Source organism: Stigmatopora nigra, chromosome 1, assembly GCF_051989575.1.
Source record: "Stigmatopora nigra isolate UIUO_SnigA chromosome 1, RoL_Snig_1.1, whole genome shotgun sequence".
NCBI lineage: Eukaryota > Metazoa > Chordata > Actinopteri > Syngnathiformes > Syngnathidae > Stigmatopora > Stigmatopora nigra.
Window position 1 is genome coordinate 14,502,532 of NC_135508.1, and position 17,381 is coordinate 14,519,912.

The 17,381-nt window shown below is 37.5% G+C and overlaps 2 protein-coding genes and 1 long non-coding RNA gene across 3 annotated transcripts; 1 reads left to right on the top strand and 2 right to left on the bottom strand.

The window, feature by feature from the left end:
• Window positions 1–855: 855 nt before the first annotated feature.
• Window positions 856–7,267, bottom strand: LOC144198254 (histone-lysine N-methyltransferase SUV39H1-like). The gene is made up of 6 exons (XM_077719171.1): window positions 7,033–7,267; window positions 4,571–4,716; window positions 3,787–4,446; window positions 2,628–2,774; window positions 2,409–2,538; window positions 856–1,631 (listed from the first exon to the last, which is right to left on the bottom strand). The coding sequence occupies exons 1-6, from the start codon at window positions 7,049–7,051 to the stop codon at window positions 1,498–1,500; spliced, it is 1,236 nt and encodes a 411-aa protein (XP_077575297.1). The 5' UTR covers window positions 7,052–7,267; the 3' UTR covers window positions 856–1,497.
• Window positions 7,268–7,666: 399 nt separating this feature from the next.
• LOC144202814 (protein-serine O-palmitoleoyltransferase porcupine-like) lies at window positions 7,667–16,394 on the top strand. Its single transcript, XM_077725848.1, has 13 exons — window positions 7,667–7,851; window positions 9,003–9,145; window positions 10,109–10,301; window positions 10,549–10,592; window positions 11,017–11,198; window positions 11,296–11,426; window positions 11,606–11,731; window positions 12,521–12,621; window positions 12,779–12,855; window positions 14,007–14,070; window positions 14,184–14,269; window positions 14,369–14,476; window positions 16,057–16,394. The coding sequence occupies exons 2-13, from the start codon at window positions 9,010–9,012 to the stop codon at window positions 16,156–16,158; spliced, it is 1,350 nt and encodes a 449-aa protein (XP_077581974.1). The 5' UTR covers window positions 7,667–7,851; window positions 9,003–9,009; the 3' UTR covers window positions 16,159–16,394.
• LOC144202818 (uncharacterized) lies at window positions 9,954–11,902 on the bottom strand. The gene is made up of 3 exons (XR_013327565.1): window positions 11,495–11,902; window positions 11,298–11,414; window positions 9,954–11,063 (listed from the first exon to the last, which is right to left on the bottom strand). It is a non-coding gene; the product is annotated as an uncharacterized LOC144202818 (long non-coding RNA).
• Window positions 16,395–17,381: the final 987 nt, after the last annotated feature.

Genomic DNA, 17,381 nt, shown 5'->3' on the forward strand with positions numbered 1-17,381 from the left:
ACAAGTGCGGGAGAACATAGCCCAAAAGTTAAAGCATAATGTTCCTCAAGGCACAACTGCAAGAAATTTACAGATTTCATCAGCTATGGTTTATATTAGCAAAAGCTTTAGAGAATCTAGAGAAATCACTGCATGGGATCATAGTTCAAAACAGATTATGGCAACGTGGAAAACAGTTCTATGGTCAGACAAATAAAGATTTAAAAATTATTTATGGAAAACGGGGTTGCCTTCAGACTAAAGAGGAGACAAACAACCCAACTTGTTAACAGCGCTCTTTTCAAAAGCCCATATGTGGGGGCTGTGTTTAGTGCCAATGGTATCATGGGTAACATGCACAGCTCAGAAAGTGGCATTAGTTTTGAAATCCAAGAAATGTCTTTTTCATAAACTTTAAAAGTACACTGTGCCCCTTACATTAGCATGACTTTGCAGTGTAAGAGTAATACAACTAGACTGGTTTGCCTGCAGCCCAGACTTTTTTTCTAAGTAGCGCATCATAAAGCGTCAAATACAAGAACCCCGACCCTGGATTGTTAGAAAGCCTAAACTGTACATCAAGCAAGAGTGGAAAATAATCCTGACAACATAGCGTTGAAAAGTATTGTCCTAATTACCCAAATGCTTATTGTATGTATATTGTTGAAAGAAATGGCGATGTAACACACAAGTACCATATTTTCACGACTATAAGGCGCACCGCATTATAAGGCGCCCCCTCAATGAATGACACATTTTCATTTTTTTTCCACATAAAGCACACAGGATTATAAGACGACCTGTCTATTTTGGAGAAAAATGTAAAACTTTTAAGTGTGCCTTATAGTCGTGAAACTACGGTAAACTTGTCAGCAGTTTCAAAGTTTGTTGCAGCTATAAAATTCTAAGTTAATAATTATTTACAAAAAAAACTTTACATTAAATAATTTTTGTTTGTAGTTGAACCTAAATTTTTAAACCAGGGTATTGTGTTTTTATGATAAATAACTATATATACTATTGTAATAACTTCAGGGTGAGCTAACATGAAAATACTTTGGGCGGTGATCTGCCTCCTACTGGCTGACTGAAGGTAAGTGAGAGACAGTGAGAGGTAAATGATTCGCTCGGGGGGTGATGCGATGTATCCATCGCGGCAGAATGCCAAATTACGAGTCTGAAATAATCACTTTGAGCCCACTTGCAGAAAGACGTGTAAAGCTTGTAAAAATGAAAAAAAAATAAAAAAGCCTACACCACGGGTCTTCATTAGTCAAAGAGTCAAACTTAATTTAGCTCTGTAGGGCAAGGGATTAAAGGGAAAGTTTTAAATTGACATTTCCAAGGCAGTTATAACCCTTTATGTGAACTTTATAATTCAGCATGACATGTTTGAGCAACTTAAAAACTCCTTATATATATACAAAGAACTTAGTTGAGCTTCAAGAAAAATCCATACACTATATACAATGAAAAATATTTTCAGATGGCCCTTTTCTTTGCTACATCAACAATGTATCAAAACAAGTATTTTCTGCATGAGTCTGACCCACACCGGCACTCCACTCGAATCCTCTTCTTTGGGGATGCGGAAACGCCGGCCAGAGTGAAACTGGAGTCCATTTTGGAACTTTCTGTGTCAATTGGATCAACTGAAAGTAAACCAAAAAAATGCTGGCCCTTAAATTCGCTGTCAGCCTCCGCTTTATCTCATTCACTGACATTAATTATAATAGATGTCCAATTCATTTGAACTGGGTGGGATAGCTCCCCCAGTTCAAATGGATTTCGGTGTCTAATCCTATGAATGAGAGTAAATTAAATAAACCTCTCATTGCAATGAAACCGATTACAGTGGTACCACGGCATACTAGTGCCCCAACATACGAGCCATTTGTGACACGAGTAAAATTATTAGCAAATATTTATCTTGAGATACGAGACAAATTTTGATATACGAGCAGAGAGCGGACGCGAGAGGCTGCTCATAAGAACATCATGGGCACGGTCTCTCTCCCCGCAACTCCCTCATGTAATGTCTCTGGTAGCAACTTCATCGTGTAATGTCTCTCTGGTAGCAACTTCCTTGGGTAATGTCTCTCTGGTAGCAACTTCATTGTGTTATGTTTCTATGAGCACTGGGCGGAGCGTTGCATTTTTTCGTTAATCAACACATTTAGTACTATTAAACCACTAGTCGTTTGTTACTTTGTTAGTAGATGGCGAGTTAGAACAAATACAAATGTTTTTCCAATACAGTATCCTGTTTTGTGTGTTTTTTTCAGAGGGTTGAAACTAATTAATTTGTTTTTGGTTCATTTCTATGGGAAACGTTCATTTGAGTTAAAAGAAAATCAACATATGAGCTCAGTACCGGAAGGCATTAAGCTTGTATCTCGAGGTACCACTGTAAATTAAAGGCCACTTACTTTGCATTTTGTAGTCAAAGGTGAGTTCCTCTCCAACTCGAATGCCCCGTGTGGAAAATAAAGCAATTCTGGGTAGCCTCTCGTCAAGGTTGTCAATAAACACATTGTATACTTGTAGGTTTGGGTTACACTACAAAACAAGACAGAAAATAGGACATGTCGAATAAACATTAGGTTCCATTTCAATCACAAGCAAAGATCATTAGAAAATACACCTACACTGTGGTTGACGAAGTGAGAGACATTTCCTTGGTGAGCAGCATCCACTGTGTAGACGTCCTCCACATAGTCCAGGTCAAAAAGGTACGTGGCGCCTTCACGGTCATATATATGACCTCGCTTCTCTGCTTCATCTGTCGTAATGATCTGAAGAGAATGTAACGAGAAAAATTTGAATAACATCCCTTAACTACAGGTTTTCATCATTTTTCTCGGACAAATTTCCCCATGGAGTGGTATTTTCTTCAGCGGCCATTACACAGGGTTCCTAGCGGTTTTGCTAAGTCTTGTTTAAGACTACTTAAAACAGAATTTAACACAAATTTCAGGGCAATTTTCATAGTGGTGGCTTTATATGCATCAATATACTTCATACTTTTTCTTATACTTCATACTAAAAAATTCTACCAGTTAATTTTTTTTCAAAAGTTGACCATTTGCCTTATAATCTGGTGCGCCTTATATATGGATCAATATCAACAGGTCTCCTAACTACGGTAAGCAGCCGCCAAGTCCATTTCCCCTGCGATGCAGGGTGGGATACATAGTTCTTTAGTAGAACAACCCGGAATGACAGCCAGCACTAAATTAGTGTGCTCACCGTGATTACGGTTTGATTGACAAAAGAAATACAACCGCTAGATGTTGGCACCAACAGAGCATTCAAAGCTAGACTGCAAACTGCATGGGAGCAGTGAATGACAGGCAGGAATTGCTGACTCGATAAATAACGACTTTGATGAGACATAGTGTGGACGTGTTGGATGCTGCATTTGCACAGCTGTTCAACATGAGTTATTATGCTATTGGTGTGCCATGAAAATACTAGTACTTAACCTAGGAGATATAAATAATAAAACTGTTGTTTATTCATGTTGGGAGTGAATGGAGTTGTCAGAAAGCTGATTTGTAATTTATTAAAGTTTGGCTGACCTATCTGACTGTTTTGTTGACATTGGCTTTAGTGCAGCACCGTAAAATGGATGCAGATTAACGTAATCCCAGCCTCTACTGTAGCGCCATAAAATGTGGTGTGCCTGATATAAAGAAAATGTTTAAAAATATGCCATTCACTGTGTTCAGCGTGTTCATTTTTAGCACTGATATCATTGTCATTTTATGCCATTCATGAAACAGTAACTCTGCTGCATTTTCTTACCTCTCCAACATACTCCATGACAAACGTGTTCTTCCTTATATGCTGCAGGGTACGTACTCCCCATCCTCGGCCATTGTCCGTCTTAAAGATGGCCAGGTCAAACTGAATGCCTTTTTGCACCACTCTATTAACACAATCTGTGCCACAGAGACACTGAGAGTTACACTCATAGATGGGTTCTCCTGGTTTGATCCTGACCTGGCCCTGTTCATTATAAGCAACCCGATGCAAGGACGCACCGGGGCAGCACCCGTTGACTGGCTTCTCTAAACAGTTTTTGCACGCGCATCCCAGGGCTGTTTCAATAAAATTAATACCAGGTCCTGCTTTGTAGAAGTTAATGTAAGTGAAGTTTTTCGGTGGACCTTCAAGGTCAACATCATTGATGACAAAGATACGACCGGGATGGTTGCAGGTTAGGTTTAACTGGGCTTCCCAGGCCTTCAATCTTTGACGGAGTTTGGCTTTCTGAACGAGAAGTGATGAGATTTCCTTATCCAGCCTTTTTGGGATAGCACGTCTTTTTTGACGTCTCAGCTCATGGTCCAGGTCCACATGAAATTGCTTCATCAGTTTTGAACATTTCAGATGCCACTTAGGCTCCCAGCTGTTGACCGACTCTGGAAAGCCCCTCCATTTCACCAGGTAAAATTCTTCTTCCTAGAACATACATCCCAGGTGATTGGACATTTTAACTGGCAGATTTTTCAGACATTTGCACTATTGTCAAAGTTTGGCAAGCAACTAAACTAAAAATGAAATGAAGATTAAAAAGGTACTTCACCTTATCCTTTTTGTAGTCACAGAGGAACTCCACTTCGTATTCATTGACATTCGATTTTGTTATGCCCAATTCTTTACATTGGAACCCTTCAATACGACACAAGGCTTCAAGATCATCCCATGACATCTTGATGGGCACACGGCAATCTGGCAAAAGACATCACTTGGTCATGTGGAATTTTTTCATTTTTGGAAAATAATTTGATGTTTTTTTTTAATCCGATTCTCTTCTTTCATCATCAAGGTACATTCATTTTGTAAACTGCTTATCCTTACAAGGGTTGCGGGAATGCTGGAGCTAATCCCAGCTGACTTCAGGAACCAAGCAAGGGACACACTGAATTGGCGGTCAGCCAATCGCAAGGTACAACCAGACGACCATTCATCATCACACTCAAACCTAGGAGCAATTTAGAGTGTTCAACCAGCCTACATACATGTTTTTGGGATGTGGGAGGAAACCAGAATACCCACGGAAAACCCACAAAAGCCCAGGGAGAACATGTGAACTCTACGCAGTGAAGACCCACCTGGTATCAAACTCTCGACCCTAGGCCAACGACCGGGTGAAAGTGAAATATCTTTAATTGCCTGTTTGGTAGTGGCTGCGTAGCCGGTAAGCAGTCAAAAAGTCCCAGGGGCTATTTAGCCGGTAATCGGTCAAATAGCCTATAAGGCCCCATATGGCTATTTAGCCGGGAAGAATTCAGTGTGGGGTAAATAGTATGAAATTACATTTTATAAGGTTTATTTCCTTAATGTGATAATTGATAAGGACCATTATATAAAGATAAGGACTATTATATAAAGATAACTAGGCCTAAAAGTAGAGGTATTTGGACGACTGCCTGTTGATTTGCTTTGGTACTTCCGTCCACCCTTAACACTGCAGTACTGAAGCTTATAATACTTGATTTCTTCATTAAAGATCCTGTTTGGCATCTGTTTCTTGTCTGTAGTAGTAGTATGGTACGTGCGTCACACCACCATAACTGGACAGAATTTTCCTGATCATACGTTTTAACAGCCCCTTAAGAAAAACTGGGGAACTTGTCCCCAACTTTGAATGATATGGTCAGAGTTTAAAATGTGATTAAACACAGGGGCCACACATGGCTCATATAAGGGTTCTGGATCTAGAGAGGATGCATGATGATTGGTTATTGCGGATCAGACCATGGATTACAGTGAAGAGTAACACCTGTTACATCACGTGTGTAGAAGCAATTAGTCTACATGAATGAAACACATAATTGTTAGTACAGTGTGAGTAGAAACAGCTATAGGCAAAGTCAATCCATTTTGGGAATTGAAATTTGGCAATCATTTCAATATTTCTTAACAAATACTCACAAAATTTGGCATTTATTATTTACTTTATAAGTTGTAAATGTCCAAATTTGATAAAGATCAGATGGACAGATAAAATGGTTTCCTGTTCACCCAATTAGCATGCAATTGATAGATTTTAACATTAGGTGAATAGGGATTTAATGACTTATATTAAACATTGAGTGAATTGGGGATTTTCTAAACCATTCAACCAATCTTATTTGAAATTTGATGTGTTATTGCCAATAATAAAATATACAATAACTGCCTAATTATTGAGAGTATTGCTTTAGAAATGGGAGAAATATTGCCTAATTTCAATTCCCATAATGAATTAACTTTGCCTATAGTCTACATTAATGTAGTATCCTTGTGTATTGATGACCCAAAGACAAATCAGAGCAATATTAATATAATGCTGAGACAGTGTACTGTTATTTGATAAAAGTTGTGAAAATATGAAAGGGCGGTAATGGTTTACCATATAAATAAATAAGATATACTGTCACACTGGCTAAATCGCCTTATGGTGCCATATAGGCTATTCGGCCGGTTACCGGCTAAATCGCCACTCGGACTATTTGACCCGTTACCGGCTACGGAGCCACTACCTTAATGTTTATCACAGTTAAGTTAATGTTGCTTTCGCGTCCGACATCAAATTGCCTATTCGTCCACAGGGCGAGTTTTAAACTATAAAAGTCTGTCAGATTTTTATAACGATCAATTTTAACCGATGAGTCAGATTTAAAAAGTTAAAACAATAACGAAAGCATGAACACTCGTTGGAGCTTTATTTAGGACACTACGAGAAAAGCACGGCGCGCGTTTGCTTTGCCTGCACAACCATGGTATCCTTAGCCTGAGGACATGATAAACACATAGAATAATTAAACATGGCAAAAATTTAACTGTAGTAAAATTATCATGTAAAAAATTTGTCCAAAAATATGTTCTCATAAGAAGACCGCTTTAAATCATCTCTTGCAACTCATTCGTTCGCTTTCACCTGCAAACAACACCGGGTGCCGCGCAGTTATAGAAATGTGCAAATAAAATTAAATAGGAAAAATACATTATTAATATCAAATATACAAAATAGCCATCGAGTGGATTTTTTTCTCCATTTACCTTTCGAAATTTCCGCCATATTCTTTACGCAGCCGCCAAAACTATACAACTCGGGTAGCAGTGAGAGTAGTGGACACCTTCGCGCATGCTAATTGGTTGACAGTTTTTCCATTGAACTTTCTTATTGGTCCATAAGTTTCCTTCACCTCCTTCTTCTTCCGCCTATTCCTCTTCTTCGTCGATCAATCTTTTCTTCAAGTTCCCAACCAGTAGTCAGCGTCAGATATATCATTTATAAAAACTAGATGCATGATTCGCGCCCTGAGCAAAAGGAAAGTAGAGTCGTCCCTTGTCTGCCATTTTGCGTTGGGGCCATTCTAGAAATAAATCATAGAAGTCTATGCTTTGTGATGTTGTTGTTGTTGATTTTTTTTTTTTTTTTTTACAAATGTCATAGATTCAGTAAATTAAAAATAAACCTAAAAATATTACCTACCCCACACACCCAAGCTAGATCATTGCCAATTTGTAAATATGTCAAGAATTCAGCGTGTTAAACTATTTTAGAGAAGAAAATAACTGACTTTCTAACCGCCACAATTGAGTCCGTCACACGTTTCTCCGACGTAAGATGTCCGCCAGTTACTTACGCCGCCAACTTCGCCCTTACACATTACTCTTAAATATCCGACATGTAACTGCTCAACGCTAGATAGTTAAATCTTTACATCTCAATTTCTTATTGGCGCTAGCTTCAAAATATTGCATCTAATGTGCGGTCTTGGTCCGCACATTGGATCGTATTGTGTCAGGATTATATTGAAATGGTTGTTTTTGATCAGCTGATTTCGAGTCCGCCTTGAGAATAGTTGGCAAAAGGTAAAGTGTGCATGTGAGAGCAAATCCTAGCAAATCCAATCATTTTTTGTATCAACTTTCTTAATATTTCCAGGCGTGCAATTTGTACAGTATGTATTTAGCCTATGTATTAGTCTTGGTGAAGTGGAAGCTTTGGGTTTGTTGTTTTTTTTTTTTTTTGCAAAAAACATTTAATTTTTGGCGCAATGTGAAATGAGAGTCAAGCTATTTTTTTAAATGAACAAAGTAACTGATAAAGGAGATAATTAATAGATTACTGTATCTACTGTAAATAATGTATCTACATTTCTCCATAATGTAAAAATCAAATATGACAAGCCTCATGTTGAGAGCAGATATGAGAAGAACTGGAAATTTAAACTGTTTTTGGGTGGAAATATAGGAAGCAGCATTAATAGAAATTAAAAATACTCACACAGAAAATGTAAAAAAAAATGCTGGCCAGTATAATTTGATGAACTATGTGAGGACAAACGGTTTGGAAAATGAATGAATTAAATTAAATCTGATACTCATTTTCTGAACCGCTTTATCCTCACTAAGGTTGCAGGGGGTGCTGGAGCCTATCCCAGCTCACTGGGCCAGAGGCGGAGGACACCCTGAATTGGTGGCCATCCATTCACAGGGCACAGGGAGATGGACAACCACACTAGGGGCAATTTAGAGACTTCAATCAGCCCACCAGGCATATTTTAGGAACGAGGGAGGAAACCGGAGTACCCGGAGAAAAGCCACACAGGCCTAGGGAGAACATGCAAATTCCACACAAGTGGACCGACCTGGATTTGATCCCATGACTCCCACTGTGAGTCTGGCGCACTAACCACTCAGCCACCGGGCTACCAGAAATTAAATCACACAGTAAATATTTCAATTCGAATAATTATTTTTATGAATAAAAGGTTTTCAAAAAAATCTCAATTTTCTGTAGTTCCTGACTGTTCATTTAAAACAATGTTCATTTTCTTCAGATCATTTCAGCTTGAAACATAGTTAATAATGTAATAACAGAGTTATTGCCAATGATTTACTACTTTGATGGGCCACACAGAATATTGTGGAGGGCCACATCTGGTCCCCGAGGTTGTGAATTACTCAATCAATGAACAAAGAATTATACATAATAGCAAAGGTTGTTTTTTTTTTTGCAGTCGCACCATGGATTTGTCCAGCTGGTTCTTGGTGTTGATGGAGCTGGCAGAAAGCTGTGGAGTTAGCACCCTCCAGCAGGGCTTTGAGCAGGTCTGGAGGCTTCTTCTCATTTGTCTTCTTAGCAGGCTGCTGTTCAAGTTGGGTGAGTGTCACAAAATTCTGCTAATTATTGCAATATAAATTATAGTGATCGACCAATATTTGGAAATGCTATGTATATCGGCCGATATGAAGAAATCATTTTAAAACTTGGTTATTTTAGCTCAGATGCAGCCGTCCCTTTCTCTTGTCACCTGCTTTGCATCTCGGCCTCTAACATAAACAATTAGCTGCTCATTAAATCAATGGCTTCGATATTGTGCAAGTGCTATGCTTCAATTTGCGGCGTCTTTCATTGGTAAAAAGCAGGGGGGGGGCTTGTTTAGAATCAAAACACAAGCAGCTCTACCCACGAGATACTCGAGATATGAGTAAATAATTTGCTCTAGATACGAGAAAAATTTCGAGATGTGAGAAAGCCAGGTGGCCATGACATGAGAGGCTGTTTATCATTGTTGCGCACTGTCTTTTTTGCCGCAGCTCTCTCGTGTATAACAGATATCTACGAGCACTGAACGATTTCTTCACGAGTTTCTCCTACACATGACCAGCCTGCTTCTATGTCCGTCTATGTATCCTCCGCGAAATGCGTGTAATTGTAGTTCTATTAAACACATTTTATTACTATTAAACAACTAGCTATGTGTTACTTTGTTAATAGATGGCAAATTAGATGAAATAAAACATTTTATCCAATCCAATATCTTGTTTTTGGTGTTTTTTCAGAGAGTTAGGACAAATTAATTTGTTTTCAGTTCATTTCAATGGGAAACGTTGGTTCGAGTTACGGGAAAATCGACATACGAGCTCAGTCCCGGAACAAATTAAGCTCGTATGTAGAGGTACCACTGTACTAATAATAGGTATCAGTCCTGAAAAACCCATATCGGTCGATCACAATTAAATTATAAACTCCTTTTAAATTCAAATAAATAATTTATTTTTCTTTTACTATGGTGTTATAAACAAACATGTTATGGGTTGTGCTTTTCTTTGTGTTTTTTAGGGGGTGCGTCATCTATGAATCATGTTGTGTCCATTATTGCGGGGATGTACAGCCTTTATCTCTTCTTTCACCTACACATGCTGTGGGTGATGCTGCTGAGTCTGCTTTGCTACCTTGTTCTTCTTCTTGGCCGAAAATCCATCAGAAAGGGCCTCTTACTCTCCTCTGCCATTCTCGTTTACCTTCTCATTGGGTAAGAAAGCAATTTATATGCACGGTATTTAAAAGACTATGTACCAAATGGAAGGGCTGCTTGTGATATTTTTACGTTACGTTGCAATTTTAAATTGAAGTATCATCTCAAGAGTATTTAGAGCTGAATTTATTTTTCATTACGGTCATTATTACTGGCTGATCTTATTATGGTATAGATACAAATATATTACTATATTATATTGTATTGGATTATAGTATGATAAATATATTCTTTTTTTCTCCAGGGAATTACATTTAATTGACACCGTGACGTGGTATAAGATTAGAGGTAAGTATATTACATTCGCCATCTTTCTGCCAAATGAGAGTGACATCAAAATTGGACAGCTTGAGTCAGAATTGTTTTCTGTCTGAACTATTTTAGCAGAGGGTTTTTTTGTGTCATACAAAATGACTTAATTGTTTTTGGCTGAAAAAAAATTCAGGATTTGCTGAAACAAACATGTGTTCCAAGTTTTTATTTGCTAACAAATGCGTACGGTTGGAGTTCACTGTTTGTTTCCGCTTATAAATGCGACATATAGCAATTCTTAATGCAAGCGTCAGATCTATTATAAATACAAATTTTTATCTCAACTCATCTCATTTTCTGAACCACTTTATCCTCATTAGAGTCACGGGGGGTGCTTGCTTGTTGCTTGTTCAATGTCTTCCATCCAAAAAAGTGTGAATTTCTTGTGTTTGTTTGAAAGGCAGTCAGATGGTTGTGGCCATGAAAGCCATTTCTCTTGCCTTTGACCTGGACAGAGGAGAAATAAGCACTTTGCCCAATCCTATCGAATTCTTGGGCTATGTTCTCTTTGTTGGCAATGTAGTCTTTGGACCTTGGATCAGCTATGAAACTTATAAGACTGCTATCATTGGCCGAAAACTGGTGAGAAGTATTTCATGGATTTTCTCCCTGCTTTTGTTGCTGTGCTATCAAAGTGTGATTAAAAGAAAATATATTTATATATTTTTTCCCTCCCCAGACCTGTTTATGGCTGCTCCGTTCCTCTCTCAGCATCTTAAAGAGTCAGATTTCTTTGCTGGTTTCCTCTTGCGTTGCGCCATATCTGTTCCTGTTTTTCATTCCAATCAACGGAAATACCTTTACACACAAGTAAAATCATGTTATTGTTCCTATATTTTCTAGATTTAGCCAGAGCAGATTTTAATAATTTTTATGACCTAATATTCAACTTCCAACACCGTCGATGTCTGCTGATGAGTGATCTCTCCGGATTTATGCGTTTTTTTTTTTAAACGAGTGCTTTTGTGTTATCATTTTGTTTTATTTAGATGGCTTCGTGCCTATGAGAATGCACTGTCATTCCACTTCAGTAACTACTTTGTTGGCCATCTCAGTGAAAGCACCAGCATGTTGGCTGGAGTTGGTCACATTGAAGAAAAGGAGAACATCAAGTGGTGAGTAGTCTAGGCCAGTGTTTCCCAACCAGTGTGCCGTGGGAAATTACAAGAAGTCATACATCGTAATAATCCAAGAGAGAAATCTTAATATTAAGACATTAAAAGCAAACTATCACAAGGTTAAAATTGAAATATGAAATCATAGATTGTACAATAACATGTTTCAAATCGTAATATTATCAGATTGAAGTCATTTTGTTGCTTATTTTGATGAGCTCAAATGTCGATTAACTCAAATGAACGTTTCCAATAGAAATGAACTAAAAACGCATTAATTTGTTTCAACCCTCTGAAAAAAACACCATAAACAGGATATTGGATTGGAAAAACATGTTTATTTTTTGTAATTCGCCATCTATTAACAAAGTAAACCGGAAGCTCTTCCAGGCTTCAACTTTTGTCGACATTAAGTTTGTATGAGCACAAATCGGGCTCTTCTCGTAATGTTAGGTGGTTGAAGTAATATTGGAAGGAAAATAAGTTGTAATATGATGAGATTTTGATCATTTTCCAGTTTTGGCAATAATTTAGGGGGGTTTACTAAATTCCTGTTAATAAAACTTTGTTGAGAACGACTTCATAATGTTATAGGTGATAGTCTTAAATTAGAAGATTTTAAACTAGTGGTGTGCCTTGAGATTTCTTCAATGTAAAATGTGCCACAGGTCAAAAAAAGGTTGGGCAAAACTGGCCTAGGCAAATATCAGGGGCTGCTCTTCAGATGCAAACAAACATTTTAGATTGATGTTTTAAAAATGCACTGTTGCCATGCACTGTTTTTCCCAGGAAAGTGGAAGTGGTCAAACCTCTTAATGTGGAAATGCCTCGCTCAATGGTTATGGTAGTGACATCATGGAATATTCCCATGTCGCAGTGGCTCAAAACGTGTAAGTCCTCTTCTCTAAGACAGGTGTGTCACTCAAATTGTCTATATTTATTTGTATCAATGTTCAATATATGAATATTCATCATCGAGCATTGCAAGTTATTGGATGTGTCGGTTTGGTCACACGTAGCATCATTTTTTGTTTTTTTTGTCTTCAGACGTCTTCAAAAATGCCATGAAGCTTGGGACTTTTCCAGCCATTTTGGTCACATACACAGCCAGTGCTTTACTGCATGTGAGTGAATAGTGTTCTGTTCTTTGGTAAAATCCCCTAAGTGATTCGCTAGCTTAGTCGCCATTAACTACTAATACTCATGTCGTGGAAAATTTGGTTATCTATTGTTTTTAGATAAATTTAAACACCCATGGTAAGCATGACATCTTTCTTCTTTACTGACTCTAAAGGTGCTTGAATGACAACAAGAATGCATGTATTAGTGGTACCTCGAGATACAAGCTTAATGCGTTCCGGGATGGAGCTCGTATGTCGATTTACTCAAATTAACCTTTCCAACAGAAATGAAATAAAAACAAATTATTTCATTCCAATCCTCTGAAAAAACACCATAAACAGGATTTTGGATTGGATTTTTTTTTTATTTGTTCTAATTTCCCATCTATTAACAAAGTAACAAATAACTAGTGGTTTAATAGTACTAAAATGTGTTTAATAGTACTAAAATTAGACAGATTTCACGGAGGGGAGAAAGAGAGGGACACAGAGTTTTTGCACGGCAAAACTCTCATAACGTAACGAACAAATTTAAATGAACTTGGATTACGATGTAGACAGTCAAAAATAAATTTAATCTAAGTTTACACTAAGCTTAATTCAAATTTTGTTTTCAATTTTCATACCTTTGTTCTTGGCTCTATTTGCCCCGCCACCCCCTGACTTTCAGATGCAACCTATCGAGGGTTTTTTGCTTTTGTTTTCCCTTCAAAATTTTCCCAAAATAATGCACACAAATGTCCTCACAATAGGATAACATACGACCACTTGACAACAAGAAGTAGCATGCTCCTCTCGTATCATAGCAATCAAGCTCCGCCGTTCTGCATTGACTAAAAGGGGAAAAAGCACACAAAAAAATGCAGTGCTCGTAGAGACATTACGCCAGGGGTTTGCAGGGAGAGACAGTGCCCAGGATGTTCTTATGAGTAGCCTCTCGCGTCCGCTGTGGGCTTGTATATCAAAATTTGTCTCGTATCTCAAGATAAATATAAGATAGAAATCTTACTCATATCTCAAATTGCTCAAATGTTAGGGCACTCGTATGGTGAGGTATTACTGTAATGTTAAAAAGGGAGTGAAAAAAGGTAGCGGGTTATAGTATGAAAAATGATTTTTTTTTCATTGTTGGGACTAAAACATGCTGTTTACAGGGTTTGAGTTTCCACTTGGGAGCTGTGCTGCTTTCCTTAGGCTTCATCACATACGTGGAACATGGTATGAATATTATGCTACACATTGTGGCAATGTAGAAGAAAGTAATGATTTAAAATTGGTTGACTGAGTTGTAATGTTTTTTGTGTGTGTGCTTTACCGCATACTCATCTCAGTCCTAAGAAAGAGGCTTGCTGCTATCTTTAGTGCTTGTGTCCTGTCCAGACGCTGCCCCTCTGACTGCAGCCATCAGCACAAGACGGTACAGTAGAAAACAATATAGATTTGAATAGAAACAAGGTTTTAGTCTAGTTGGTTCATCTGCAGTATCTACACAATTGTTTTGTGACTTTTTTTGCAGGAGTACTGGGTGAAACTACTAAATGTTGGTTTTACATTGTTGGCTATCTTTCACCTCACCTATTTGGGCTCCATGTTTGATCCGGGTTTAGAAGAAGAAGTAGAAGAGGTAAAATGACTAACTGACACAATATATTCCACCAACAACAACAAAAAATCAATCTTTTATAGTATAGTTGTTTCCTTTTACAAAGTATCAAACTGCATAACTATTTACTTTATAGTTACCTGGGAAATACGGTACATATATATTAATCTGTTAAACAATTAAAAACTTTTTGTCATGTGTTTATGCCAATTGAAACAGATATTGGCCAGTTAAAACTTCTTTTTTAGCATAGCCAAATGTTTCCCACAAAAATCCATTCATTATTTGCAGTAAGAATTACCAGTCACTTTACTGACATAAAGTAAGTTTAAGTTTAACTTCACTAAAATTTAAACTTTAATAAAGTAGCAGTAATAGTAGTATGGTTCAATTCCATGTGGATCCTCGTGTGCAAAGTACTCATGGTATAAAGAGTGGAAGAGAGAGATTTTACATATAAACAGTACTTATCTGCTAAGTCCATCTCTTCTCATCTAATTTTCTGAACCGCTTTATCTTCATTGGAGTCGCAGGGGGTGCTGGAGCCTATCCCAGCTGACTCCGGGCCAGAGGCAGGAGGACATTGAGTTGTAGAAATAACTGGAAACACAAGAGAGCCATGACATTATGTTCTTCACAAGTTATGTAAACTTTTAACCACAACTGTTTATTTCACGACTAAACTGACAGTTTAATATCAATTACAATGGACAAAATTATTATTTTTTGTTTTTATCCACTATCAAGTTGCTTTGTAATTCCCTCAGTTTTGCCCCAACTTGAAAAAAAGCCCCTGGTTTTCCTACGGCATGAACAACTCAAAGTATTCTTCCATTTTTAGTTTATTATAGCTTAGGGTGATAGGAAGCTGATTAGGTTGAAAACCTTAAAAGGGGGAAAGAAAAGAACACTTGACATTATCGTGAATTCAATTTAATAAGGAGATCAAAGTGTTAATCTTGAGTTTACTAGTCACGTCTTAAATTAACTACAGGCATGCAGTAAAGTGTTCAAAGTGATAAAATAGAAGTGAATAGGTACATTAGCTGATTGAATAATCAAACACAAATATTCACTTTACTAAGATTGATGAGTAATCCAAAGTTAAAGGAATACACAAAGAATACAACTTGTGGTTGAATGAAACAAACTAATCAAGTGGATTTCAGGTGGTACTCACGTCCATTTTTGACCAGTTGCGTACGTATGGCCGGGGAACTGAAGGGTGTGTTTGGTTGCCTGTGTTGTCATTCTTTTTGCACTGTTGTCTAGGCTCTTGAGCTTATATACTGTCAGTGATCTCGGGCAAGAAGTATGGAGAGTTTTGACTGATTTGCATTTCTCTGCCCCCTGTTGGTCTGGAGGGGGAAAGCGTATCTTCCACTTGGTGTAGTACTTGACATCCACATAGGCTGAAATATTAAGAAGCGTTGAGTCCTTACCATGCCAAATCTTTTGAAAAAAATATAATTAATAGAATTAAAAAAACAGCTTTCATTCTGGGATTCAGGAAATTGTGGAAAATGTTTTACCTGAAACATGAAAATAGAGAAAAATTCTTTTTATTGAGTGTAAAATGCTTGCCTTATACATCTTTGCAGGGTTACGCTGCCATCCACACTATTCAGAGGTGGTCGGAGCTCAACTGGGCAAGCCACGGGGTGATGTTTGTCTCCTGGGTCTTTTACCGTTTAATCCTGTGATGTCCAAGCGAAACACAATTCTTGTTTATTCTTTATTTTTTTTATAAAAACATTTTAAAAACTATACCACACAAGTGTTTGACTGAAAGACGAGACTGATGTAAATATTCAAATGTTACCAAATGTCAACGGGGAAGTTAAACTTTTTTTTTAATTTTATATCAAAAGGTTGAACTTTACATATCTTTAAATAAATATATTTTTTGTATTCTTACTAATAAATATATGCAAATGAATGATGACTGCTTTTTGTTCTAATCCAAACTCATCTCAACATGATATTCACATGAAATAATTTGCATTTTCTAGTAGTGCCTTCTTTTGGAATCAATCCAACCCTCCAAAACTATTTTATGGCTATAAAACCTCTACTGCAGCTACAGCTGCGACACAAGAAATCATCCAAAACAACCTCGAACAATTGAAATATTATTTTGGAATATAACCATATTTTACTCACCAAAAATCATTTTTAACTACACAATATCCATTCTTCTTTCTTTCCTCCTTCTTTTCTATCGCCATCGAAGTTAATGATGAAAGTCGAGCCTGTCCTTTCATATTTTTATTCAAATTAGTGCTGAAAATGTTCATGCCTGGTTGTGACAGGGTTGTTTGCTTTGGAGGTGTCCGACCTTTCTTAATGATGTCCAGGTTTTTTTCTTGAAAAGTCCGTCTTGAAAATGGCTTTAAATCAACAAAACAGTTTTGTAGCTCTGGCTAATCCACTCTATTACTAGCCAATCATAGTTGGTCAAAGCGATGACATATCCCTAAGCCTGCGAGAGGGCAATGACATATCCCAACGCCTGCGACAAGGCATTGTCGTGTTGCCAAGTCGAAATCTGATTGATTAAAGCAACAGTCTTATCGACGCTTGTTTAATGCAGCAGAGCCTGCAGAACTGATTGTGAAGCCCTTGAGGCTGATTTCTGACCCTGACAACAAGTAATGGCTGTAATGTAATAAATGCTTCAATACGAAAACACATTTGAAAGCAGTGCAACAGTCGGGGGAAAGCAATGAAAGGAAGCTAACAGACAATTTGGAATTATTTAATAAGTATTGACGGACAAAATATAATATATGATTCAGATATTTCTTAGGCCAGCAGGGAAGGCCTTGAAGACCCTGACAGCCCGCCACTGGATGAGAGTAATAGTGGATCATGATAAAAGGCAATGTTAAAACACCCTTACCTATGTTCCATACATGAGTATTTT

Coding starts and splice junctions, on each gene's coding strand:
- LOC144198254 (XM_077719171.1), bottom strand. Junction 2,539..2,627: donor CTCACTTCGTCAACCACAGT/GTAGGTGTATTT, acceptor CTTGTTTTGTAG/TGTAACCCAAACCTACAAGT. Junction 1,632..2,408: donor CTTTGACTACAAAATGCAAA/GTAAGTGGCCTT, acceptor GTTTACTTTCAG/TTGATCCAATTGACACAGAA.
- LOC144202814 (XM_077725848.1), top strand. CDS start 9,010: ATGGATTTGTCCAGCTGGTTCTTGGTGTTGATGGAGCTGGCAGAAAGC. Junction 11,427..11,605: donor GGAAATACCTTTACACACAA/GTAAAATCATGT, acceptor TGTTTTATTTAG/ATGGCTTCGTGCCTATGAGA. Junction 14,071..14,183: donor CATCACATACGTGGAACATG/GTATGAATATTA, acceptor TACTCATCTCAG/TCCTAAGAAAGAGGCTTGCT.